The sequence below is a fragment of the Macrobrachium nipponense genome, chromosome 1 (genome assembly GCF_015104395.2).
Source record: "Macrobrachium nipponense isolate FS-2020 chromosome 1, ASM1510439v2, whole genome shotgun sequence".
NCBI classification, from domain to species: Eukaryota; Metazoa; Arthropoda; class Malacostraca; order Decapoda; family Palaemonidae; genus Macrobrachium; species Macrobrachium nipponense.
The window spans coordinates 57,534,139-57,561,641 of NC_087200.1; the positions used below are offsets into that span (position 1 = coordinate 57,534,139).

At 43.4% G+C, this 27,503-nt stretch overlaps 1 protein-coding gene across 1 annotated transcript in view; it reads right to left on the reverse strand.

The window, feature by feature from the left end:
• Positions 1–27,503, reverse strand: part of LOC135219325 (dipeptidyl peptidase 8-like) — a 257,424-nt gene that overhangs the window by 215,331 nt on the left and 14,590 nt on the right. Inside the window, exons 2-5 of the mRNA XM_064255989.1 lie at positions 12,786–13,058; positions 12,354–12,563; positions 10,862–10,991; positions 10,392–10,532 (exon numbers count right to left, since the gene is read on the reverse strand). Of these exons, the coding sequence (XP_064112059.1) occupies positions 10,392–10,532; positions 10,862–10,991; positions 12,354–12,563; positions 12,786–13,040 (736 nt within the window). The 5' untranslated portion in view covers positions 13,041–13,058. The remainder of the gene's footprint in view (positions 1–10,391; positions 10,533–10,861; positions 10,992–12,353; positions 12,564–12,785; positions 13,059–27,503) is intronic.

Consider the following 27,503-nt stretch of genomic DNA (forward strand, 5'->3'; position numbering starts at 1 on the left):
GTGTTTTGTAAGGAGGTTATGAGTAGAAATAGGTTTTTGTCCATTCTAAAATTTTTGAGATTTTCATCCACTGCTCAAGTGACATGAGACCCACGCACAAGGATTGAACCATTTTTATCTTTATTGCGGCAGCATGCACAAGCTCTCATGCGAACATCAAGACACATTGCTGTTGATGAAGCTCTTGTATTATGGAAGGGATGTCTTGGCTTTAGATGGTTCATCAAAATCAAGAGAGCCCGTTTTGGAATAAAAGTATTTGTATTTTGTCCAACAGGAGAAGGGTGGGACGGATATTCTTGGAACTTTGCAGTGTATTACGGAAAAAGTAATTTCAAGATCCAAGGCCCTGCTGCTTCTCATCTCAGCGTATCAGAAGATATCATCGTGTACCTCATGGAAGATTTGTTAGATCAAGGGCACCATGTCATCACTGATAATTGGTACACAAGCATCCGAACTCAGTGATTGTTTGCTGATGAGAGAAACTATGCTGACAGGAGTAGTTTGGAGAGGAAAAGGACCCCCACAAAACAAATTACAAATGCAAAGTTGGAGAAGCATCAATCAGTTTTTGCAAGAAAAGGCAACACACTTGTTGTCAAATTTCAAGATAAAAGAGGTAACAGTTTTGACAAGAAGTATACAGCAAACATGGTCGAGAAAACAAAGATATACTTTGGGCAAAAGACCACATTTTTCAATAAACCTCTTCTTATCGACCGCTACAATAGTAAAATGGGAAGAGTTGATATGGCAGATCAACTTCTTGAGCCATATGCTTTTGACAGAAAAAGTCTTGCATGGTTCAAAGGAATTCATTTTATATTTCGTGCTCTTTTGAATTCATTCATTTTTTTTTATAAAAATGAGTGCCAGTACCATCGTCCCTTCCTGACTTATTACTGATGTAGTCAGAGGTTGGCTAAATAAACACTCTGCAAAACTTATGAAGATGAGAGAAAAGATGAAGTCTAAAAGCCCCTAAGGTGCTGAAGAAGAAGTTATCCATGCCTGGGTTTGTCATGAGAATACAAAGCAGAAGCGCTGCGGATGGATGCATGAAGAATTTAGGCAAGAGGAAGGACACTGAAATATTGTCCAGGATGCCCCGGGGAGTCAGGTTTATGCTCATTAGACCACTTCAAAGAGTGGCATTCGATGCGGTCGCCAAATGATCCAAAACCAGGACCAAGTGGCACTCGCTTGAAGAGGAAAAGCAATTAGGCAAGTTGAAAAATCATGTTTATATTTTTTCCTATAATTTTCTCCTTCCACGGAATAGGGCTCCGGGCGATACCGGGTAACCAAAAACGATGGCACTTGAGTACCACAATAATCCATGGGAAAGCTCATGTATCTTTCCCTAAATATGTTATTGTTATTATACAATTAAGTTTGTTCATACTTACCTGGCAGATATATATATAGCTGTATTTTCTGAAGACCGACAGAATTTCAAAACTCGCGGCACACGCAGTGGGCGGCCAGGTGGTAGTACCCATTCCCGCCGCTGGGGAGGGGACGGATATCAGGAACCATTCCCATTTTCGTATTTCATATTTATTAATGCCTCTGTCTCCTGAGGGGAGGAGGGCGGGCACTTTAATTATATATATCTGCCAGGTAAGTATGAACAAACTTAATTGTATAATAACATAACATTTTGTTCATGCCATTAACCTGACAGATATATATATAGCTGAATCCCACCTTCGGATGGTGGGAAGAGACAGAATAGGATTTTTTAGGAAACTTAAATTAAGTAGATTGATATACATCTTGGTTCCTCACCTGTTTGCAAAGTAGACTAGTGATTACTGTCACTTAAGGCTGCTTTTGCTTAAATCAGAGTTGCCAGCCAGGTGGAGACCTGTAGTGCTGGTGCGCGCTGGATGATCTGGTCAACGGGTGGGTACGAGACCTCAACATGACAAGACCATCGAGGCCCAAACATATGAGGGCAACGAAGCAACTGACCACCACCTGACCAACTATTCACAAAAACCCCTTAAAACTAACTAAAGGATGGGAGATCTTCACATAAGACTCACCACAACCCTAAAAACACAACAACAAAACTAACCTAATCCTAACTAAGGGATAGGGAAAGAGCTACTTCCGGACCCCAAGACTGTGTCCGCAGAAACGTATGGCCCCAGTGCATTACAATCGTCATAAATCGTTCTCACATCCCTTAGGTAATGTGAGGCGAAGACGGAGTACTCCTCCAAAAGGTGCAATCAAGAATGTCCTTGATTGACATGTTCTTTTGGAAGGCAAGAGAGGTAGCGACAGCTCGAAACTTCGTGCGCTTTCACACGTAAGAGGCTCAAATCAGTCTTCTGAAAGATGAATGAGCCTCCTTAATGACGTCCCTTAGAAAGAAAGCAACCGCATTCTTCGATAAAGGTAACTCTGGTCTCTTCACAGAGCACCAGAGATTACCTGAGGGACCTCTTACCTCTTTTGTTCTATGTACATAGAACTTGAGAGCCCTGACCGGGCACAGGACTCTCTCTGGTTCTTGGCCCACCAGACTTGACATACCCTTGATCTCGAAAGTCTTCGGCCAAGGGTTCGAAGGATTTTCATTCTTCGCCAAGAAAGTTGGGGGGTTCAACAGAGCAGACAGCATTGTCTCCTTTGAATCCCATTAACTTACTAAACGCTTGAATTTCACTAACTCTCTTAGCCGTCACAAGAGAAGTTAGGAAAAGAGCACCTTCCTTGTCAAGTTTCGAAGAGACGCTGCCTGAAGCGGTTCGAAAGGGCTTGACATAAGGAATTAAGAACCACGTCAAGGTTCCATGACGGAGGTCTCATTTGAGGAACCTTCGAAGTCTCGAAAGACTTTAAAAGGTCATGAATGTCCTTGTTGTCAGACAGGTCAAGGCCTCTGTGCCTAAAAACCGCTGACAACATGCTTTTATATCCCTTGATGGTAGGGACAGCTAATTTCTGCACATTCCTGAGAAAGAGCAGAAAATCAGCTATCTGGTTCACAGAGGTCGAGGAAGAGGAAACTCCCTCCTTTTTACACCATGCCCTGAAGGAAGCCCACTTCGATTGGTAAACAGCTCGTGGAAAGCACGTCTTGCATGTGAGATTGCTCTCGCAGCTGCTTTCGAAAAACCTCTCGCTCTGGCCAACTTTTCGATAGTCTGAACGCAGTCAGACCCAGAGCGGAGAGGTTTTGATGAAAACCTTTCGAAGTGGGGCTGTTTGAGTAGATCTTTCCTCCAGGGCAATGTCCTTGGAAAGTCTACAAGGAAAGACATGACCTCTGTGAAACCATTCTCTCGCTGGCCACATCGGAGCGATCAGGGTCAACCTCGTCCCTTCTGAGGCCGCAAACTTCCTCATGACTTCCCCCAAAATCTTGAATGGTGGGAAGGCGTACAGGTCTAGACCCGTCCAATTCCAAAGCAACGCGTCTACCGCGATTGCTTCTGGATCCAGGACCGGGGAGCAATAAAGAGAAGTCTCTTGGTCCTTGACGTCGCGAATAAGTCGACCAGTGGACGTCCCCACAACGTCCAAAGGTCTCGACAAACGTCTTCGTTCAAGGTCCATTCCGTCGGTAGGACTTGTTCCCGACGACTGAGAAGATCTGCCCTGACGTTTGCACTCCTGCAATGAATCTCGTCAGGATAGTCACATTCTTAGCTTTGCCCACAGCAGAATCTCTCTCGCTAGGGAAAACAACGTTCTGGAGTGTGTTCCTCCCTGATTTTTTAAATAAGCGGAGGTGCTGTGGTATTGTCCGAGTTTACCTGAACAATCTTGTTCTCCAAACTCCTTTCGAAGACTGCAGGGACAGAAATACTGCTGCCAGTTCTTTGACATTTATATGCCAGGCTACCTGTTCCCCTCTCCAGGAGCCTGACACTTCCTTCCCTCCTAGTGTTGCTCCCCAGCCCGTGATGGAAGCGTCGGAGAACAACAACTAGGTCGGGGCTCAGAAGACTTAGGGACACACCCTCCTGAAGCTTCTGAGGGTCCAACCACCATCTTAGATGGTTCTTTATCGGAAGCGATATTCTCAATATGGCATTGAGATCGTCCTTGGCCTTCCACTCGTCCGCAAGGAAAAATTGGAGAGGCCTGAGGTGCAGTCTTCCAAGGAAACAAACCTTTCTAGCGAGGAAATGGTTCCCAGCAGACTCATCCATTCCCTCGCTGAGCAAGTCTCTTTCCTTAGAAAGGCTGAGATCTTTTCTAAGCCTAGCCGCTGACGTTCCTGGGACGGAAACGCTCGAAAAGCCACTGAATCCATCTGAATCCCCAGATACAACGATGGACTGTGTTGGGGTCAGATGCGACTTTTCGAGGTTGACCAGAAGTCCCAGGGACTTTGCTAGGGCTAAAGTGAACTGCAAGTCCTTCAAACACTTCTCTCTCGACGACGCTCTGATCAGCCAGTCGTCGAGATACAGGGAAACTCTTATCCCCGAAGAGTGTAGCCACCTCGCCACGTTCTTCATGACTACAGTGAACACCATTGGAGCCGTGGTCAGGCCGAAACACATAGCTCTGAACTGCCACACTTTTTTGTCTAAGACAAACCTTAGATACTTTTCTTGAAAGAGGGTGGATCGGGATGTGAAAGTACGCGTCCTGCAAGTCTAAGGACACCATCCAGTCGCCCGGTCTCAAGGCTCCCAGAACAGAATGAGGCGTCTCCATCGTGAATTTGGTCTTTTCCACGAAAAGATTGAGCCTGCTTACATCTAGAACTGGACGCCAACCTGACGACTGCTTCGGTACTAGGAAGATCCTGTTGTAAAACCTGGGGACCCCAGGTCCGCGACTTTTTTTTTTGTTCCACCGCTCTTTTGTCGATCATTTGTTGAAGGAGATCGAATAATACTTTCTTCTTCTCTCCCTGATAGGATGGAGAAAGGTCTCTGGGAGTCGTAGAAAAGAGGAGGAAGATCTAAAAAGGGGATCTTGTACCCCCTGCTCCACGATCTTGAGAGACCAAGAGTCCGTGTCCCTCTCTCTCCACGCTCCCGCAAAAAAAACTTCAGTCTGGCTTCCGACTGGTGTCTGAAGGACATGCTTCTCACTTGGAAGACTTTGGCTTAAAGGAAGCTCTCCTCGTGAAAACCCTCTCCCTCGAGGAGCTGCTCTCGAGGGGGGTGGGGGAGCCCCACGAAAGGGCTTAACTTTCTCGGCGGTCGAACCGCAGCTGAAGAGGTTGAAGGTACGGCCCCGAACGTCTTGTAGACTGGGCCAAAAGGTCCTGAGTTGCCTTCTCTTGCAAACTGTTAGTCAGGTCCTTTACTAAAGTCTGGGGGAAGAGATGGTTCGAAAGAGGAGAAAACAGCAAATCCGCTTTCTGAGCTGGAGTTACCGAACGAGCTGTGAAATTGCACAGCAAAGCTCTCTTTTTCAATAAAGCCGTTCCAAAATGAGAGACGATCTCCTCCGAACCATCCCTGACGGCTTTGTCCATACATGCTAACACGCTGGACAGCTCCCCCAGACTGAGAGATTCTGGGCTTCTCGCTTGCAGATCCAGAACTCCCAAACACCAGTCAAGGAAGTTGAACACTTCAAGCGTCCTGAGCAGACCCTTCAAATGATGGTCAGTCTCCGTAGAGGTCCAGGTTGGTTACTTTAGCAGAGGATAAAAAGAGACCTCCTCTGCGAATCCACTAAGCTGGAGAAATCTCCTTGAGCTGAAGAAGGGATACGAACTCCTACTTCATCTTTGGTTCTATACCAAATGCCCCCACCCTTTCCGCTGAGTCTAGCCTGGAGGCAAGGCGAAGGTCGTCTTGCCTTGATCTCTCCTTCGTACCATCCAATCTTGGAGTTTCTTAAAGGCACGTTTCGTGGAGAGAGAAGTTTTCATCTCCACAAACTCCGGGGTTTTTCCAGTTTTAGATGAAGAAAACTGCGAAGGAGGAGACTTGGGAGCCGCAGGCTGAAACTTGTCTTCGAAAGAAGAACGGAAGCGCCGCACGAGGACTTTATAGTCCGAGATTGAAGGGGCCGCAGAAGGTTCCTCTTCAACCGAGTCAGCCGAACTACTCAGCTCTCCTTCTTCTCTAACGGAAGAGGAGACCGTCTGTCCGGAGAGGGCGTCCTAATGACGGGTCTTGGCTTAATCAAAGGACCCCTATCCTTGCTAGAGGAAGCCTTATTTCGGCGTCTTCTCATGACGCTTACTACTTGAAGAAGGTAGAGCGTCCTGACGAGGACGAGCGTCCTTAGCGCCATCCGAGGCAGCCTCACTTGCCAGAGAAGCGTCCTTACGTTTCTCAAACGAAAGGGAAGACCTTTTCGCTGGAATACGTGCCTGTGCGCGCAAACTAGCGTCTTGGGGTACGACTTCTTGGTCGGAATCCCCAAAAGCGTCTTGAAAAGAGCCCTGAACGTCCTGGCGAGCTTCCTGCCAAGCGTCCTGCCGAGCGTCCTGGCGAGCGTGCCTGCCGAGCGTTCTGTCTCCGCGTCCTGGCGAGCGTCCTGACGAACGTCCTGCCAAGCGTCCTGACAAGCGTCCTGTTCGAGCGTCCTGCCGAACGTCCTGCCAAGCGTGTCGAACGTCGTGCTGAGCGTCCTCCTCAAAAGCGTCCTGACGCAACGTCCTTCTAGAGGACGACGAGATCGGCGAATCGCCGAAGGAAAAGCGATCGGCGAACGAGACGAAGTAGGAGAGGGAGAAGGAGACTGCTTCGTCCTCTTGACGGGCAGTCTAAGGTCCTTCCTCCGCTTAGGCTCGACTGCTGCTGGCGTCCTCTGAGCCATAAGCGTCGATAGCTGGTCCTGAAGGGACAAAAGAATGTTTCTTCGTTGGGGAAGAACGAACAGAGGAAGCAGGACTGATCCTGCGAGAAGACGAGAGGGGCGAGGGGGACGCCTCTTCCTTCTCACAGGTACAGCTACCTGCTTCTCAGGTTGACGCGCCTGTGCACGCAATCCCCGCGTCCTCATCGGAGAGATCTTACCATTTTCTGAGGCGGAAAAGCGTCATACGCATCCTCCGACGAAAGAGGTGATACAGGACGTGAAGCGTCCTCAACACGAAACGTCCTTTTCAGAGGACGAGAGTCTCTCCGAGCGCTCCACCCCTTGCGCGGGGAGGACGCTTCGGGAGGACGAAAAGCACTCTTTCAGGACGCGCGCTCGTGCGCGCTCCTCTTGGCAGCCTGGGACTTTGCTACAAGGCCTGCCGAAGGGACGCCAGATCGGTGGGGAAGCCCCCGTAACCCTCTTGCGGCTTTCGACATACCTACTCCCTGAGTCTTGGGAGTCTGATAGAGGTCTAGGCCTAGAGGCATTATGGGGCCGATCTGACGCCCCCTCCACAACACTAGGGGCACGATCACACACTTGCACCGAGCCAGTTTCTAAGGCTTTCACTTTGGTCCTCCAGAGTGTGAAGAGACTCCAAAATCAGAGAGAGAGCATTCGCTTCTCCCGACACAGAATCAGAGCCCGAAGGCAACACAGGTTTAGGGGTTGCAAACTCTACAGGTGTTAATGCAGGAGAGATGTTAGCCTTACCTTTGGTAGAACCACTCCTGGAGGAAGACCTCCTGATCCTATCGCGCTCCAATTTAAGGCGATAGGACTCATATACTCTTCCAATCATCATCGGTCAAATCTCTCACATTCATTGCACGCATTATCAACCAAACAATTATGCCCCCCTACAACTCATACATACAGTGTGGGGTCTACCGATGCTTTCGGTAGCCTCACCTTACAATCAGTCCTCACACACACTCTGAAACTCACAGCACTTGATCCAGACATATCTTTATAGAAAAGCCAATCCAAAATCAAAAACGGTCCACTATCGCGCATGCCAATTCAACAATCCAATTCAATACCAAAAAACCAATCAGATACTTAAAAGCGAGTCAAATTCCAAAAAAATCCTGAGCAGAGGTCTGTAAACAGTTGTTTACCGACCGGCGACAGAAAAAAATATGAATAGAAAATGGGAATGGTTCCTGATATCCGCCTCCCAGCGGCGGGAATGGGTATACCACCTGGCCGCCCACTGCGTGCCGCGAGTTTTGAAATTCTGTCGGACTTCAGAAAATACAGCTATATATATATCGTCAGGTAAGTGGCATGAACAAAATATATTATATATATTTACATTTACATTTACATTTACATAGATATAGATATAGATATAGACTATAGATATATAGATAAATATAAATATAAATATAAATAAATATATATATATATATGTGTGTGTGTGTGTGTGTGTGTGTGTGTATAGGAATATATATATAAACCCAGGAACACATATACATATATAAAGTACATAAAAAATAACATTTATAAATCACACATATAGCTATATACAGAGACAGTTTCAGAGTACCTACATGCACACATACATATATATAGAAATTCTTGGCAGATATATACACATACTTACACTTTCATATATACATAATATTCAATAAAGAAACATAAATAATGAGAAGCATACTCTGATTGTGATATTTTGATTTTGGTTTATCTGGTATAGCCTACTCTCAAGCGGTTGCAATCATCTGTGGGTGGGAAGGGGTTAAGTACTAGAAATCTCTACCAGTTATCTGGTCCAAAAAGATTATTAAAATGCACCAGTGTTGGATTAAGACGATAATTTCTATTTCTTTTTTAACCTTGCCTGATGTGGGTTATCCATGTCAGATTTGCTTCCTTTCTCTATAATGTATGGTTCCATTGTTATTATGTTTGTATCTTCTGATTGATTATTACTTTTTTGTTGAATTTCTATGGGCCCTGCTGGGTGTTTAAGATCATATAATTTCTTTGGAACTGGATGTTCCTTTGCTGCATCATTATCTTGAACTGACTGAGGGAGATTCTGGGATAAAGTTCCAGTGGTCATCAACTGTGGCAAATTTTGTTCATCAAGGGGCCCAGGGGTACTAAAAACTTGAGTTGTAATTATCATAAAAAATTAGAGAAAGAAAAAAAATAATACAGGCAGTCCCCAGGTTACGACGGGTTCAGCTTACGATGTTCCAAGGTTAAGGTACTTTTCAACTATATTCATCAGAAATTATTTCCAGGGTTACAACGCATGTTCCAGGGTTACGATGCCTACAACACTGATCTGGCAGATGAAACTGACACAAAAATGCAAAATAATCATGTTTTAAGGTTTTTTTTTTAATGAAAAAATGCAATAAGAATGTCTGTTACATAGTTTTCAATGCACCCAATGCATTACAAGTAAGTTTTCTTAGTATTTTGATGATGTTCCATCTTACAAAAACGATTTTCGGCTTATGACGAGTCTCGAGAACGGAACCCCTGTCGTAACCGGGGACTGCCTGTAATACATTTTGAAAAGATATCATTGGCTTTTCATGAAGTTAATTCTTCCGCTAATGGCACAAGTGAGAAATGACTCCCAAATGTCCGCATTCCTACCCTACCCCAAAAAGGGGGTGGCATAGCATAATTAGTATGGCCCAAGTGTAAGCAATATCCGCTTGGTAGGAGTATGAGTGTTACGAAAATACTATTATCTCCATCCTAACCATGCAGGGCAAACCGGATAGAATGCCAAGAGTTCTATTTCTAGAACCAGGGCCCCCTGGAATCCGTGGTCCAGCTCCACAGAATAGTTCCACCTGGAAAACCAGGTCCGAACATTGTTGGGATGATGATGGATCTACCACATTTCCCACTATTTAGCATTGGATTTAACTTCAAGTTATGATATGCTTTCTTATTTATTAGATATTGAAAATTTTGACAAAAGTGGAAAATTCCAGATATTAATAGAAAAATATATAATGTCATATGGGACTCTTAGGCATTGTTAGGTTAGGAGAGTGAAGCAGTGATCATATGTTCTGGAGAGTTAGAGAAAATATCTCTTCTCAGCCAAGTAAACTAACTGAGCAAGTTGTATATTGAATAGTTCAAATGAAAATACTATATACTATACTGATTGACGGGTATGCTGAAAGAAAGAAGCAATATACTGTATTCACATTATTTTGTTGTGAGTGAAAGGAAATTAACACACTGAATTACCCAGTCCACAATTCTCTGTTTACAGTGTGCATTCTGAACTTTATAGAGGCAATGTAGCTGTTGGTTATATCAGTAGTATTCCCTAATCTACGGTTCATGTCCAAGCATTTATGCTTGCTGTTTGCATATCTAGTCAAGGTTCAGCTAGGATTTTGGGGTTGCTTATTGCAGGCTCATTATTCACTACATATTACAAGTACTTAGCCAAAATCTGGAACCTCCTTGGAGCAAAAGATTGAGGAATTTTTGTCATGTATGTTCAACAATTATACATAATGTCAAAATGATAAATTCAAGTCAACTAGAATGAAAATGTCTAACGATTTTTGTAAACAATACAATCCAGTTAACAATACCTGTAGAGATAGGCTGCCACCAATATCCCTGATAACGGGAAAACTCTTCTTGCATAACATAAGAAGGCATTCCTGCACTTTTAGGGTCGTATTCTAATCTGCCACTACCACTATGAACATGTGTGACCCTCTTCTCTTCCCCTGAAATAACAAAATCATTAAAGAACAGTATAACACTGCAAATAAGCAAACTACCAAACAAGTACAACTAAATCCATTGTTCAAAAAGTTACGCTAATTTCTTTCCTTCTCTCTAGTTGCCAATTTCAACCTAGCACTTACATGAAGATTACGTGTCCAGTAATCATAATACGTAGTTTACAAACGGGCCCAAAAAAGTAAATGCCAAAATATTTAAATAATCAAAAAAACTATTTAAGGAAAGAAAACAGTTATAGAAATATTTCAATTAAAAAAAATTATTAAAAAAACACTAACTCACAAAAAAATCATATGCATCACCAACCTACCTGTTTTTGTATTATAAAGATATATATCGTACTGAGCAGCAAAGGCAATTAGGTTTGGATTAGCAGGACAGATCTGAGGGTTGAGGCGCACCTGACAACTCACTAGCTCCTTTGGACTAACAGCACCCATCTGCAAGAGGATATAGAACTTAAGATTTCACACCTGCTACAAAAACTACTACTATATTCTACAAAAAAGCTATCATTTTAGGATGTGTCAATTGATAAAAAGACATCTCTATCAAATAGAATACATAACCTTGCATGAAAAATCCATACATTTTCTCTTCACATATAACCATAGCTTAGAACGCCCCTTGTGATTTTACAGTGTATCCTTAACGAATACTAATACAATTTATTCTCTCTTTTGTTATGCAAAAACTTATCAAAACATGGTTGAGCATACTCATCATGAAATATTTGGTAATAAAGACACACCTCATGTAATGGCTGAGTTCAGTTCCTACAACCTGGTTGATGGCAAGTGCAATGGTAATAAACAGGGAGTTGCCCCACTCTCTCATATGGATAACTCAAGTTATGAATGCTTAAATCTAAAAACAAAATTCACTGAAGGGTGAGTATTGGAACCCTCAAGTCTGTGTATCAGAACGACATGGTCAGTAAGTTTAACATTTACATAATGTTATATAATTACCATTATTGTTCCATATAGTTGATATTTAAGACTAGCTTACTGGCTGGCTTGCAAGTGTATACATGCGCATGCAGCACGTGTATACATACATGTGTGCACTAAGCAATTTATCTAATGTAATGTTGCACTGTACTGTATTTAATACAGTATGTAATGTGAATGCAAACCTACACATGCATTATCACACTCACTTTCTCTCTCACATGTGCATCACATTAAGGAAATGTTGCACATATTGGACATTGTTCATCTTCTCCCTCTCTTTGTCTTTCGTGTCAAACACTTCACGAAAGAATTTAGACAGCGAGAGTGAACTGAATTAACTGTAGAGCTGAAGTCTTCAGCAAGAAAAAAAAGTTTTGATGAAGAGAAAATGCACAGTAAATCATAGTGTAGTTTGCTTAATACGATGTACAGGGTGTGTACATATATACATATATATACTATATACATTGGTGGTGAAGTTTGTGGTAACTAATTTTTGTTAATTTTTAAATTTGTTTGTATTATTTATTTTACTCTTTTCCACTTCACTCTGGTAATGGCAATTTTTTTTTTTTAGATTATATAATTGACAAAGATTGCTAGGAGGAGACCTCAATTGTACTCTCTTAGTTGGCAGCAACAAGGAGGATTGGCAACTATCAGTGGAATGCTGGAGGATGAAAGCTGAATTGAGTTCTGTTACTTGCATACTTTCTCCTCAACCAAGAGCATGCCTGAAACTCGGTATGAAGAACCAACAATCTCAATAAGCTACTATGACCCATTTTGACATTTTACCATAAATTTGGTGCTATAGTAATAGCCTCTACACCCATTTAGACTTACTGGTTGTTCTGGATGCACACACTGAAATATGGTTGAAGATGCAGGGAAGACTAGAGTACCAGATGAAGGGTGTAACTCATAATTTGTAATACCCCATGTTGAGATACGTCGTCGTTCACTTAAGAGCTGCTCTTCTCTGGACGTCCGCCGCCATAAGAAAGAATGTCCTGAATCTAGAACTTCTTGATAAACTATGCGGTTACCCCATGTCTGAAATCAAAAGTTTTCCAATTTGAATTCCGGAATCCTTAACAACTCACATACAAACTGGACAAAAGTAAGAATAATATACTGCCTAGAAGGAAAACAATGATTTAGCAGTCCTGGCAAAAGAATTAATTTATGTATATGCTTCATTCCCAAAAATCATTCAGTCGCAGCTTTTCCCAGCCTGTGAAAACTCAATTTGGAAGTCACCAAGACACATCTTACCGTCTTTATATTGATATCTGCATAAAATAGTGTGGATTCCCTGCCTTGACCAGGGGACAAAAGGAAATAGCATCTTAGCAATGTGGGGCCAAGACGCCGGAAGGTAACATCTGTGGGTGTTTTAACAGACAAATGCAGAAAAGTTCTTCTCAGCTCTCGAACACGTTGATGAACTTCCTTCCAATTCATAGAGTTCCCTGAAGTACCAACAGCACCCCGTGTCACACCACTACTTCCAGTAGTTATCCGTGGCATGCTTATTTTGTCGAAAATCTGAAAATATACAAAGATGTACAATAAAGTCTCTGATGAACATAGCTGAACACCTAACAATCATCCATACAAAAACATGATACAAGGATTAACTCCTATCTCTTACTCACAATCTAGGGCTAATTCCTATCTTTTGTTAGAGTATATCAAGAAATGTCAAAAACAGTACTAAGTGAAACAACTCCCTAGTTCTTCACTTCTAAAGTGTTAAAAAAAATTAAAATCAAAGTTGCAAGTCTTTGAAGTTTTTAAAACCTTAAAATACATCCGAACAAAGAAAACTAAGGCAGTTTTCAAAATTCTTCTAATCAGCAGGAAGTATTACTTGAGCCGAAATGAACTACGTACCTATGTTGAGGGATAGCTCTAATAAACCACTCTGTGGTAGGGATGTGTGTTGTAAAAGGTGACTAAAAGGACAGCTACTGCCTTGCAGTCTTAGCATTTTGGTAAAAGGCTAAGCCCACGCCAATAACTGGAAACTGCTGCCTTGCAGTCTTACTTTTTAGTAAAAGTTTAGGCCTTACAGTCTTACTTTAATCAAAACGGCTAGCCCCCCCCCAATAACAGTGGAAACTGCTGCCTTGCAATCTTACTTTTTAGTAAGAGGCTAGGCCTTCCCCAAATAACTGTGGAAACTGCTGCCTTGCAGTCTTACTTTTTAGTAAAAGGCTAGGCCCACCCCAAATAACTGTGGAAACTGCTGCCTTGCAGGTGGTTGATGACAGCAAGGGCATGTGGTCGTATAATGACATTTTTAAATCAATATGATATTGTTATGATACAATAAAGTTTTATGCATACTTACCTGGCAGGTATATATAGCTGTATTTCTGAAGTCCGACAGAATTTAAAAAAAACTTCCGACCACACGCAGTGGTCGGCCAGGTGGTTAGTACCCATTCCCGCCGCTGGGAGGCGGGTATCAGGAACCATTCCCATTTTCTATTCATAATTTTTATTTCCACTGTCCCCTGAGGGGAGGTGGGTGGGTACTTGAATATATATAGATCTGCCAGTTAAGTATGAACAAACTTTATTTGTATCATAACAATATCATTTTTGGCTCATGAACTTACCTGTCGATATATATATATAGTTGAACCCCACCGTTGGAGGTGGGAAGGGACAGAATAGAAGGATTTTGGGACACAAATGCATGCAGATGATTTACATTTTGGTTCCACCTGTTAGCATAGCCGACTTCGTGATTACTGTCACCCAAGTCTGCTTCTGCTTTACTAGAGTTGCCAGCGAGGTAGGAGACCTATAAAGCTGGTGCACTCCAAGATGATCTGTCAAACGGGGGCGTGACCACAATGTGACTAGACCATATTGACCATACCATGAGGCTAAGAAGTAAAATAAAATATATATATATAATTATATATATCACCACCTGACCAACCTAGCCAAAGTTAATGTGTGTTAACTAGCTTCAGAGTTAAGAAGTCGCGTTGTCAGCGACTCCACAACTAAATTAAGAGCTCTTCCTAACCATTTTTCTACAGATAGGATGAGTGTACTTCTTGCCCCCAGATTGTGTCTGCAGACACGTATGGCCCTAGCGAGCAGCAGATCTCATATGCCATCTTCACATCTCGCAGGGAGTGTGAAGTGAACCCAGAGTTGCTTCGCTAAAACATGGTACTCAGGATGTTGCTGATGCCATGCTCTGTTGAAATGCTTCCGAGGCCGCGCCCTCACCTCGTGAGCATTCAGATAAAAAAGATTTCAAATCTTTGTGCAAACACAATGAAGGAGCAGTTTTTGAAAGAACTCCTTAACCCTAAAACCAGGGTGTACTTCAATATGGGCAAGTCTGGTCTTTTTCGGAACACTGCAGATTGCCCGACTGACTTCGACTTTCTTGATTTAAGTAGATAAAACTTGAGAGACCTGACAGGGCACGGGACTCTCCTGTGGCTCCTGCCCACTAACTTGTGCCATCCTTGCTTCCAAGATCCTGGCCCAAGGACAAAGAGGGTTTTTCCATTCTTAGGCCATAAACGAAAGGCTTAGAGAGCACACCGCCTTGTGTTCTCTAAAGCCAAACTTGTGACGATGGCTTAAAATCTCACTAACCCTCTTTGTCGTATCTAGGGTGGTTAGAAGAAGGCCTTCCTGATCACATGCAAGTTAACAGGCAGGAGAGGTTCGAATGCTTGACATCAAGAACTTCAGACTACGTCTAAGTTCCATATTGAAAGCTTCGATCCGGAAATGCACAGTCTGTACTAAAGTCAGGTGAACGACCAGTTGACCAGTCAGACGAATCAAGGACAGCAAGGCTGTACCCTGAAGACCAAAAGGCACTATTCTTAGCTGAAGGATGAGTGTCTGGACTGCCTGGGCGATTCAATTCTAAGCAAACCTTGGGGGGGGTGTATCAACGCAACCCAACGTCGTCCGCAATCGACTTCGTCAATAAGAAACTCAGGGCTACTATATGTCGCCTGATCTCGCACGAGTGTCTGACTCCGAGAAAACAGGCGAGACAAAAGTAGATGGTGAGCTAGAATCGAGATTCCACAGACCTCAATGATCGTGAAGGTCTTTGTTGTTTTGACAGATGCAAATCTGTCAAACATCATTCTCTGTTGTCTGTTCGCACTGGCAGAATTTTCAAAACTCTCGGCAACCGCTAGACCACTGGTAGTTCAGGTGATCTCCCCCACGTTCCCGTGGCGCTGGTACTTGGAACTATTCCCGTTTTCCTCTCAGATTTTCTCTGAACCCTGTCTCCTGAGGGGAGGAGGGTGGGAATTTAATTATATATACCTGCCAGGTAAGTATGCATAAACTTTATTGTATCATAAACAATATCATTTTTATGCATGACACTTACCTGGCAGGTATATATATAGCTGATTGACACATTTGGAGGTGGGTCACAGACAGCAACACGTCATAATTCAAAAATTAACTAATTTTTAAAATTATTTATTAAGTTCCTTACTGCTAAGGTAGCTGACTTCGTAGGTCCTGCCTCATAGCCTGCTAAACCTTAGTAGCTCTCAACTAGGATGTGACCTGTTTGTTGAGAAAGCTAACAACAAGGGTCTGACAACTGGACGGGACCAATTTGTTGACAGGAAACCCTAGCCCTCTCTTACCAGGGGCATTCATGCTAGGATAAGTTAGACCACCTGAACCACACACAAAGCTAACGTAACACATTACACTTCACATACTGAAGAGGAAATAACCCTCTCAGACAACCATAAAAAGAACACCACTTAATTAAAATACCTAGCATGTTAGTAATCTATCGTTGCTGCCGTCGATCGAGACGATTCGTACGGACTTTTGCAATCCTGTAACGAACCTCTAGTATGATCGTTACATTCTACGCCTGTTGTTATAATAGGCTCTTTCTCGTAAACTCGAACAGGGACCGAGAGAAGATACTTCTTAAGATATGAGAGAGCTGTGGAATATCAGAGTTGATCTGGACCACTGGTTTCCCAAAAACTCGTTTCGAGGACTGGAGGGACTACCGAATCGCTTACTTCTTTCAGATTAAGATCCAGGACATCTGAAACCCTACCCAGATGTCCGGCACCTTCTTTCTATCACCTCAGGTGATAGACGCACTGAGAGATGTACAGAATCATTCCTAGATCTTGAATAATATTTCAGTTTCCCGGTAGTAAAAAAACTGTGGTCTGCATTGCAGTCTATTCGGGGAAAACAAACTTCTTCAGGAAGGAAATGGTCCCCAGCAAGCTCATCCATTCCCTCCCCGAGTATGCTACTTCCCTAATAAGGCTGCGGTTGCCTAAGCAGGAGAGCATATAAAAGTGCAATGTTGCGGTAGACTCGTAGTTCTATACCGTGCGGTAACGAGAACCGAAAGGATTAAGAGATAACTCTGTTGAACATAGTAAAGCAAAACGAATGCAACGTTTATTCATTCACGTAAGAAATCCCCTCAATCGTAGGCTAAAGTCCGTGATTGTAGGACAGATAAAAACAGTTAGTCAGTCAATCCCGCAGGAGAGAGAGACGTAACCTACCGCGCATGACAGCGCACGATCTGTTACTGGCTCGGATGGACTGGAGGACAGAGTCAGACACAGCGTGACAGCAGCCGCCAGCAGCTTACGAACGTCGTCTCTAACTTTATGTCTGGGTTGCCAGCTACCCTATTCTACGAAGAGATCGGTCCGTTATTTATTGAGCAGAAAGACTCTGAAACTGTATATTTAAGCGCAACCGACAACGCTAAATATATAGATGCTTTTGTGTCGTCAGAACACTACCATACATCGGTAAAAGATAACTCGGAAACTCCCGGAAGGCTGCAGGGAGTAACGATTAAATGTCCTTAAAATAATAGCCAATAGAGATCTCGGTTGCCCTCCGAAGCGGTAACTACAGCAAGCGTATATGACTTGAACCAACCAGTAGTAAAATAACGCAAGGCAAAAAATGATATATCACAATAAAGTTTTTTTCATACTTACCTGGCAGACATATATATAGCTGAATTCGGAAACACAGCTACATACATATCTGACAGGCAAGTTTCATGAACAAAACTTAGAGAATCGAAGCAGACAGCTCAGCTTCTTAAGATACTGGACATAAGCGTTCACTGACGTAGTCTACAAGTCTATTTCTTGTACGAGTCTGCGAATGAGGAATGATGAGCTCTTCCGAACCTTGTCCTTATTCGCTTACGCAATATCAAGTTAATGAGATGTTTGTCAATGAGAACTAACCCATTAACGGTACAGAGAGATATTTTGTCAATGAGGGGAGACCCACTTACTTGACAAAACGATAGTATATTGTCAATGGGGGAAAGTCACTGAATTGACAAAACGTAATCCAGGAAGTCGAGCCTTTTATTTTTCGATTCCCGTCTCAAACAAGGAAGGGACAAGAATCCTGTTAAGAGACTGGGCTTACGGTAGGTAGAACGACGATGTTCAATCGGCATGGAAGTCTCGACTAGAAACTAACAAAATCTATCATCTGAAAAACCCTTTCAGATGGTCTAAAAAGCTTTAAATTTATTGGCAGTATGGCAAAGGAAGTCCTGTCTTGCGCTTTCCTGAAGAGCGTCCTTTTGATGAGTGCCTTTGCAAGAATCCTACTGAACGTTGCCGAAAATCCTGACGTTCAGGACGTCGAGCCTTTACATAACCCGTAACTGTCTTATCTCAAAGTCTTGACTGAGGTAGAGACGAGATCTTCCCTTGAGCTTTCCTTAACTCCATCCACCTTTGCGAAAAGCAATATAATATTGACAGAGACCTCTTGAATTCACGAAACCCGAGGTCTTGCTGGGTTTCGAAGACGAAGTTCTGTTCACTTTCTTGAGGCTCAAATCTTAAACAAGAGCTTGAAGAGTTCAACAGAAACGTTCTGGTGCGCGCTCGGCGTCCACTGGCGAGGACGCTCGGCGTCCTGGTGCGCGCTCAGCGGCCACTGGCGAGGACGCTCGCTCCACTGGTGCGTGCGTCCATCCGAGCGTCCTGTTCAAGCCGATCGTCCAAATAAGCGTGCAGAAAAGCGTCACGCTCCTGACAGGCGTCAAAACAAGCGAGAGAAACTGCCTTCTTTTTCATATTTCTTGGTGGAAAAGACGTACACGTGATCAGGCAACTTTCGCCTTCTTACTTCTCACTGAAACACATAACGAGGGAGAGGGGACGTGAAGCGTCCTCTTCTATAAAGCTTCTTAGAGGGCACGAGTCCTTCCGAGAGCTCCAACCCTTGTGCGGGGAGGACGCCTCGGAGGACGAGAAGCAATCCTTCAGGATTTGTGCATGTGCACGCACTTTGGCAGTCTGGGGATTTTCATCAGAAACTGCCGAAGGCACGCCAGATCGGTGGGGTTCCCTGTAACCCTCCTTCGGCTTTCGACATGCCCTCTCCCTTGGTTCTGGGAGTTCGACAGAGGTCTAGACCTAGAGGCGTTATAAGGCCGATCTGAACGCACCTCCACTACACAAGGGGCACTGTCACTGCACTTAGCCACTTCACTATTGCTCTCTAAAGCAAGCACTTTCGATTCTAAGTTACGAATCGAAATAGTAATAAGAGAAAGGGCAATAACCTCTACAGACACTGTTTTAGGGCCCGAAGGCAACAATACAGGGTTAGGCGTAACAAAAACAGAAGTAGCACTCTTCACAACTGAAGTAGAGCGATCACCTCTCGCAGACATAGTCATAACCCGTAGGCCATACTACAGCGTTAGGCAAAATAAAGTCTACCGGAAGGTTAGCAGTATCACTACCCCTGACTTTCGTAATTGATTAATTGCGTACATACTAAACAAACTTTTTCCTTACGGATTAGACACGTTTACTGATTAATTGCGTCATACGAATCATACTTTTTCCTTACGGAAATAGACATGTTTACTGATTAATTGCGCCCCCCAAGTGCGGAATTACCGAAGCTTTCGGTAGCCACACCCTATCTTTGCAGACAACACCCTCTGAAACTAGCCTAACTAGATTCAGATATCTTATGCAAAAATGAATCAAATTCAAATCAATTTAAGATAGCGTATGCCTAGCCACAAATCCAAGTAAATAAATTAAAAAACAATTAGGATACTTAGCGGCAAATGAAGTTTCCAAAATCCTAAGCCGGAGGTACTGAAAAAACAGGTGTTTTCAGTACCGGCGACAGAAAATTTATGAATAGAAAATGGGAATGGTTCCTGATACCCGCCTCCCAGCGGCGGGAATGGGTACTAACCACCTGGCCGACCACTGCGTGTGTCGGAAGTTTTTTAAATTCTGTCGGACTTCAGAAAATACAGCTATATATACCTGCCAGGTAAGTGTCATGCATAAAAATGGAATTTTATAATAAAATGAAATTTTATTTCATACTTTTATTGAACAATTATGCAGCTGTAGGTTCCCTACATGGCAGAAACAGATTCAAACCTTCCTCGGTGGGGCCACCATCGCCGATGTAGGTGACGTCTACTACCTCCACTCGAGGGAGATGCAGGTACCACTGTCCCAGGTAACAACAATTTGCTTTGCCCAGCCATCCACCTGTGGGGAGGAGGGAGGGCTGTAATTTATAATTGTTCAGCAAGTATGCAATAAAATTTCATTTCATTTAATATAAAAATTCTATTTTCATTGCAGTCTCTACCGAACAATTATACAGTGGATTTCCATTGCAAGGATGGGGGCTGTGGATGTAGCTTAATTAAAAAATATCACAAATTTTTGAAAAAAGGAAAAAGAGCACAGTTAGTGCTCGTTGTACCTAACCTTGTATGAGAGCTACTGCAGGAGAATACTGCCTCTGGTTGGTGCTCATCTTACTTAGTAGAAGGCTTGGAGTATGACCAATGAGTGCCTCTACATGGAGTGGAATATCTTGAAGTCATGGTAGTTCACTGCTGACTCAGTGAAGATACAACAAAAATATTGCCTTGTCCTGAGCTAAGACCAGAAATAACAAACAAGAAAAAGACAACCAACAATTGTCACCTACACCAAAGTAAAAAATTCTTCACGCACCAAACTGAGACATAATGAACTGGTGAGTACTCCAGGTACATTGTACCCCCCAGACTTCCCTTTAACTCATCAACCTTGATACAAGGCAAAAAAAATAACAAGAAGATCAACACCCATTTCGTTTCCCCCAACACCATGCCAGCTACTGAAAATGGACCTAGGGACTTACAATCTTCGAACACTGTTTTGATTTCTTTCAACTAATGCATAGCAAAGATGGATTTCAGACCTCCAAAAGGTATTTTGGAGGATAGCAGAGAGTGACAAGTTGTGTCAAAATACTAGGGAAGTCGCTACTGCTCGAACTTCAAGCGCTTTCACTCTCAGCAATGGGAAATCCGCATCATTAGCTTGAGTGTGTGCTTCGACAATTAATTCTCTCAGAAAAAAGGAGATAGCATTTTTAGAGAGGTCGAGAGGGATTTCTAACAGAGCACCACAAGCAATTCGACTGACCTCTAATCTTCTCTGTTCTGTGGCGGTAACATCTTAGTGCCCACAGAGGACATAGGAGTCTTTATTCATCTTCCTGACCTAGTAAGTCTCCTGACCTAGTAAGTCTGTTAAGTTCTTGAGAACAAAGGAGCGTGGACAGGGATTAGAAGGGTTCTCGTTCTTAGTGAGAAAATCGAGGGCCACAGAACAAACTGCGCTGCCTTGAGAGATACCCACCTTTTTATCCACTGCATGCAGCTCGCTGACTCCTCTTGCTGATGCTAGGGCTACTAGAAATAGAGTCTTCTTGGTGAGGCTTCTCATAGATGAAGAATGTAAAGGCTCAAAGGAAGGGCCCGAAAGCCATTTAAAGACACATTGAGATTCCATGCTACTGAGTTCTTCGACGATTTGGAAGTCTCGAAAGACTTAATTAAATGCGAAAGGTTATTATTCGTAGAGAGGTCTAATCCCATGTGTTTGAAAACTGAGGCAAGCATCGCTCTGTACCCCTTAATTGTTGAAGGTGCTAAGGGCTTCAAGTCCCTTAAGAAGAGCAGGAAGTCCTCTATTTCACTTACAGACGTCTCAGAAGAAGACTTTAGTCTGCCTACACCATCTTCAAAACACTCCCCATTTAAATTGGTAAAGTCTATTAAAAGAGTTTCTTCTGCAGTTTGCGACAGCTTCTGCAGCTCGTTTCGAAAATCCCCTCGCTCTGACAAGACTCCTGACAGTTCAAATCCTGTCAGTGCCAGAGCGGACAATCCTTGGTGAAATCTTGCGAAGTGTGGTTGTTTGAGTAGACATTTCTTTAAAGGTAGAAGCCTGGGGAAGTCTATGAGCAGATTGAGGAGATCTGGGAATCATTCATTCCTTCCTTGGCCAGAACGGAGCAATGAGCTCAGTGAAACGTTTTTGTGAAACGCAACTTTGTTCAGCACCTGTCTTATCAAGCTGATCAGAAAAGGGAAAAGTACGTATCCAGACCCTACCAGTCTCGTAGCATTGCGTCGACTGACCATGCAAGAGGGTCCAGGACTGGCGAGCAGAACAGAGGAAGGCAGTTGTTCCTCGAAGTTGCGAATAGCTCTATTGCAGGCCTTCCCCAGAGCTTCCAAAGGTCTAGGCAGACCTCGACATCAAGAGTCCATTCCAATGGCAACATTTGGTGACGTTGACTTAGTGCATCCCCTAACACGTTAATCTTCCCTTGAACAAAATGCGGGATCAGCGATACTTGAAACTACTCTGCCCACAGTAGCAGATCTTTTGCGAGATTGTACAGAGTGAAGGAGTATGTTCCCGTTTCCTAATGTAGGATAGTGCAGTGGAAATGTCTGCATGCACTGTTACCACCTGTCCTGCTACAAGGTGAGTGAATGATTGAAGTCTCAGGTACACTGCTAATAATTCCTTCACATTGATATAAAAAGTGTGCTGAGGTTCCGACCACTTCCCTGACGCTTTCTTCTCTCCCAACGGGGGTCGCCAACCTGCGTCGGATGCATCTGAAAAGAACTGAAGGGTTGGGTGGAGTAGACAAAGAGAAAGACCCTCTGTCAGTCTTGGTTTGGGATAGCCACCACGCTACGTCCTCCTTGATCTCATCATTGATTGCGAATACTGTTGAGTCCGGTTGCTTGATTGATTGACTGATCATGGAATTTAGGGCATAGCCCAAGCGCTGAGACCTGCAAAGGTCATTCAGCGCTGCAGTGTTGTATGATTGAATGAAATGGACTAACTGAGTGAATACGTGAATCAATTAAAATCTGTCATACAAACGACCAACTAAAACTGCAACTAAAAACACCGAACACACACAATAACCAAGACCAGATCATCTCACATTACACATCGACCAAAACAAAACCATTCACTCTCATTCAAAACCACTTACACTGTAACCAAAAAATCCCACAGCTGAAGTTACAGAAAAAAAAAAAAAAACTGACATGCATACATCCATTCAACACCATTTACACCTTAACTTAAAAAACACCAAATAAAACTTTTAACTAATAATTAGGTACTTAAAATGATAACTATGTACAAAAGAAATATAGAACAAAATAAATATAAAATAAAATCAATAAGTTAAAATTTATCACACCATTTTAACTTCATAAAAAATATTAATAAATTTTTAAAAACTCACTAGTGCAGGAATATCTGCTCTGTCATCTAGAATATTGGCAAGAGATTTTCCATCAAGGTGGAATCTCTGCCTCTGTTTCTCAATAATTTACACATTGCACCCAGGATGTGGGACCGTCACGTCAACCCTGGGAACAGAGCAATCACTGTGAAAGCAAACTGGCAAGGCACAAGTCACCTGAGCGACTCACTCCTTCTTTCCACTCCGTGCCCGAGTCATGACGGTGAGCAGACTCAGGGTCACGACTCTGGATGCACGCGAATCTGAAGATTTACGTGTACTCAGGGACTCACGAATAAGCGCCTGACACAGAACTAATTGTAGGGGCAGAACCTCTAGGACTAGCAGCAGAAGTGCAAACCGAAGTTTACACTTCTACAGCTCCCGACACACTACGCCCTGGGGACAGCGTGACGGTTCCTGTTTGAGGAGGCAGACCCTTAGAAGTCCCGTGACGAGACTTCTCAGGGGGGGAGACTACCTTTTCCTTCTTTGGCAGGGAGCCTTAGAAGTCGAAGGAGTGGAGACTGATGAAAATGATATTGTTAAGATACAATAAAGTTTTGTACATACTTACCTGGCAGATATATACTTAGCTATAGACTCGGTCGTCCCGACAGAATTTCAAAACTTGCGGCACACGCGACAGGTAGGTCAGGTGATCCGGAACCATTCCCGTTTTCTAAACCAGATTTTCTCTTCCACCTGTCTCCTGAGGGGAGGATGGGTGGGCCATTAATCGTATATATCTGCCAGGTAAGTATTACAAAACTTTATTGTATCTTAACAATATCATTTTTGTACATGAAAACTTACCCAGCAGATATATATTTAGCTGATTGGCACCCTTGGTGGTGGGCAAGAGACAGCAAAATAAATACTAACTAATAAATATATATTAAAAAACAGGGAAAAAACAACATGTTCTCGGATATAATAATCCATGGATCTTACCTGATTGGGCAGAAGACTTCATGATTACGGTCTATGAGTCTGCCTGCCTCAAGAGTTCCAGCGAGGTATGGACCTATGACTGAACAACTCTTTGGATCACGTCAATGGGGGCTAGCCCGCTTACGCGACAGAGCCTACTCTGTATCGTACCAATGGGGGCTGACCCACTTACCATGGTAGAGCCTTTACCTTTGTCAATATCAATGGGGACTAGCCCTCTTACATGACAGAGTTTATGTTTCTCTACGTAAAACACAAGGAACACTGAAGCCAATCCCGATCACCTGACCATATTAGTAATGTTATAACCTATGAATTGCAAGAGGGTCCCCTATTCCCTCTTACAATCGACCAATAAAAACAACCACCAATAACATAAAGAAAAATTAACACTAAACTAAGTTAAGAAGGATTAGCCTCAGCTCCTTCTCCCAGCACTGAATCCGCGGAAACGTAAGCTCCCAGAGAGAAGCACTTTTCATAAGTAATTTTCACATCTCTTAATAATTAGAGGCAAAAAAAAAGAAAACAGAGTTACATCTCCATATGTTGACTCTATAAGAGCCTGGAGAGAACAAGTTTTGTGAAAGGCCATTGACGTAGCTATGGCTCTCACTTCATGTGCTTCTTACTCGAGAATCTTGAGGTGCTCTTCACTGCATGCAAGGTGGGCCTCCCTTATCACATCCTTTATGAAGAAAGTTAGGGCGTTCTTCGAAATAGGTCTCTTAGGATCCTTTACAGAGCACCAGAGGCTTTCTTCCGTACCTCCTAATAAGGCTTTTTGTTTTAGTAGAACTTGAGGGCCCTAACAGGGCACAAGGTCCTCTCCAGTTCCTTCCCGTTAGGGAAGAAAGTCCTTTTACCTCTCGAAGCTTCAAGGCCATGGTTTTGAAGGATTTTCGTTTTTAGCTAAGAAGAGTGGTTTAAAGGAGCAATACGCTGAATCCTTTCTAAAACCTACTCTCCTTCCAAAGCCTGTAGCTCACTGACTCTCTTAGCCGTTGCTAGTGCGAAGAGAAATAAAGACTTCCTAGTTAAGTCTTTAAATGAGGCTGTATGCGAAGGTACAAACTTCTCTGACATGAGGAACTGAAGGACTACATCCAAGTTCCAGCTAGGCCTTCTAATCCTCTGTCTTTCGTGGTTTCAAATGACCTTATAAGGTCATGAAGATCTTTATTATTCGTTAGATCTAGGCCTCTATGCCTAAAAACAGAGGCCAGCATGCTTCTGTACCCATTCATTGTTGACACTGCGAGGTTACAATTCTTCTTAAATAGAGAAGAAAATCAGCGATGTTAGTTACAGAGGTACTGGAAGAGGATATTTTCCTAGTCTTACACCATCTTCTAAACACCTCCCACTTCGACTAATACACTTTAGAGGTGGAATATCTCTGGCTCTTGCGATAGCCTTCGCAACTCGCGCCGATCTCGCTCTGACGAGTCCTTTGATAGTCTGAAGGCAGTCAGACTTAGAGCGGGGAGGTTCTTGTGAAACCTGTCGAAGTGGGGCTGTTTGAGAAGATCGCTCCTTAGTGGAAGCGATCTGGGAAAATCCACTATCCACTCCAGTACCTCTGTGAACCAATCTAGAACTGGCCAGAAGGGAGCGATTAGAGTCATCCTTGTTCCTCGAGCAGGCGAACTTCCTTAACACTTCCCCTACTATCTTGAAAGGGGGGAAGGCATACGTGTCTAAACCTGCCCAGTCTAGCAGAAAACTGTCTATGGCTACTGCTTTCGGATCCGAGATTGGGAGCAATAATTTTCTAGCCTGTTGTTCTTGTTGGTAGCGAACAGGTCTACATTCGGTCTTCCCCACAAACTGCCAAAGTTGTTGGCAGACTTGAAGATTGAGTGTCCATCCATGGGTAGGACTTGGTCTTTTCTGCTTAAAAGATCCGCACGGACGTTTTCTCTCTCCCTGCACAAACCTTGTGAGGAGAGAGATTTTCCTTTCTTGAGCCCTTATCAGCAGATCCTTCGCTGACTCGTACAGGAGAAGGAATGCGTCCCCCAGTTTCTTTATATATGCTAGGGCTGTTGTATTATCCGAGTGAATTTGAATCACAAAACTGATACTGCTCCTCGAAATGAACGAGAGCAGATGAATGGCTGTAATTCTTTCTTGTTTATGTGCCAGGACACCTGTTCTCCTTCCCAGGTGCCTGACACTTCTCTCAAACCTAGTGTTGCTCCCCATCCTGAATCTGACGCGTCTGCAAATAATGCTAGTGAAGAGAGATCCCCTTGCTTAGCTTCTGATCTAACCACCAGAGGAGATTCTCCTTTATTTTCTCCGATATTGGAAATGTCTCTCCTAGTTCTTGAGACTTTCAATCCCATCTCTCCTTCAGGTAAAATTGAAGGGGTCTGAGGTGTAGTCTCCTAAAGAAACGAACTGTTCCATCGAGGAGAGGGTCCCCAGTAGACTCATCCACTCCCTGCGGAACATTGTTCTTTCTTTAGGAAGACTGCCACCTTTCCCAAGCAGCGTTCTCTCCTTTCTTGAGAAGATGCTAGAAAATCCTGAGAATCCATCTGAATACCCAAATAGACAATGCTTTGCTGGGGAGTCAGCATGGGACTTCTCGAGATTGACTAAAAGTCCCAGCGGGATTTGTCAAGTTTTAGAGTTACAGAAAGGTCCTCCAGACATTGCTCCTTCGATTGGGCTCTTATTAGCCAATCGTCTAAATATAGTGAGATCCTGATCCCTTCCAGAGCAGCCAATGAGCTACGTTCTTCATGATGTCCGTGAAGACTTGAGGGCTGTCGAGAGTCCGAAACAACGCTCGGAACTGAAAGACTTTTCCCTGAAAACATGAATTTCAGGTATTTCCGCAATGCCGGATGAATTGGCACATGGAAATATGCATCCTGAAGGTCCAGAGACACCATCCAGTCCCCTGGACAAAGAGCAGACAGAACAGAGGAAGACGTCTCCATTGAGAGTTTCTCTTCTTCATTACGAAGAATCAACTCCCTTGGAGTTGTAGTCAAGGGAGGATTTTCCCTGAAGGGGATTAAATATCCTTTTCTTAGGATCGAGAGGGACCAAGAGTCCGCTCCTTCTGCGCCCAGACTTTGGCAAAATGGAGTAGTCTGGCGCCTACTTTTGTCTGGAGAACTCTGTTCATCTAGACTTCCCGAAGGACTTTCTAGATGATCTATTTCTTCGCTCTGGCCTGCGACCTCTAAGAGGGGCTCTAGAAGTGGAGGCTCCTCAAAAGGGCTGCATAAAAGAGGGTCTCTTTCTTTTCAATTGGTACAGCAGGCCTAAACTTCTTAGCCGAATGCATGAGGAGGTCTTGGGTTGCCTTCTCTGTTAAGGATTTGGCTACCTCCTTAAACCGTATCCTGTGGGAATAGATGCAAGAAG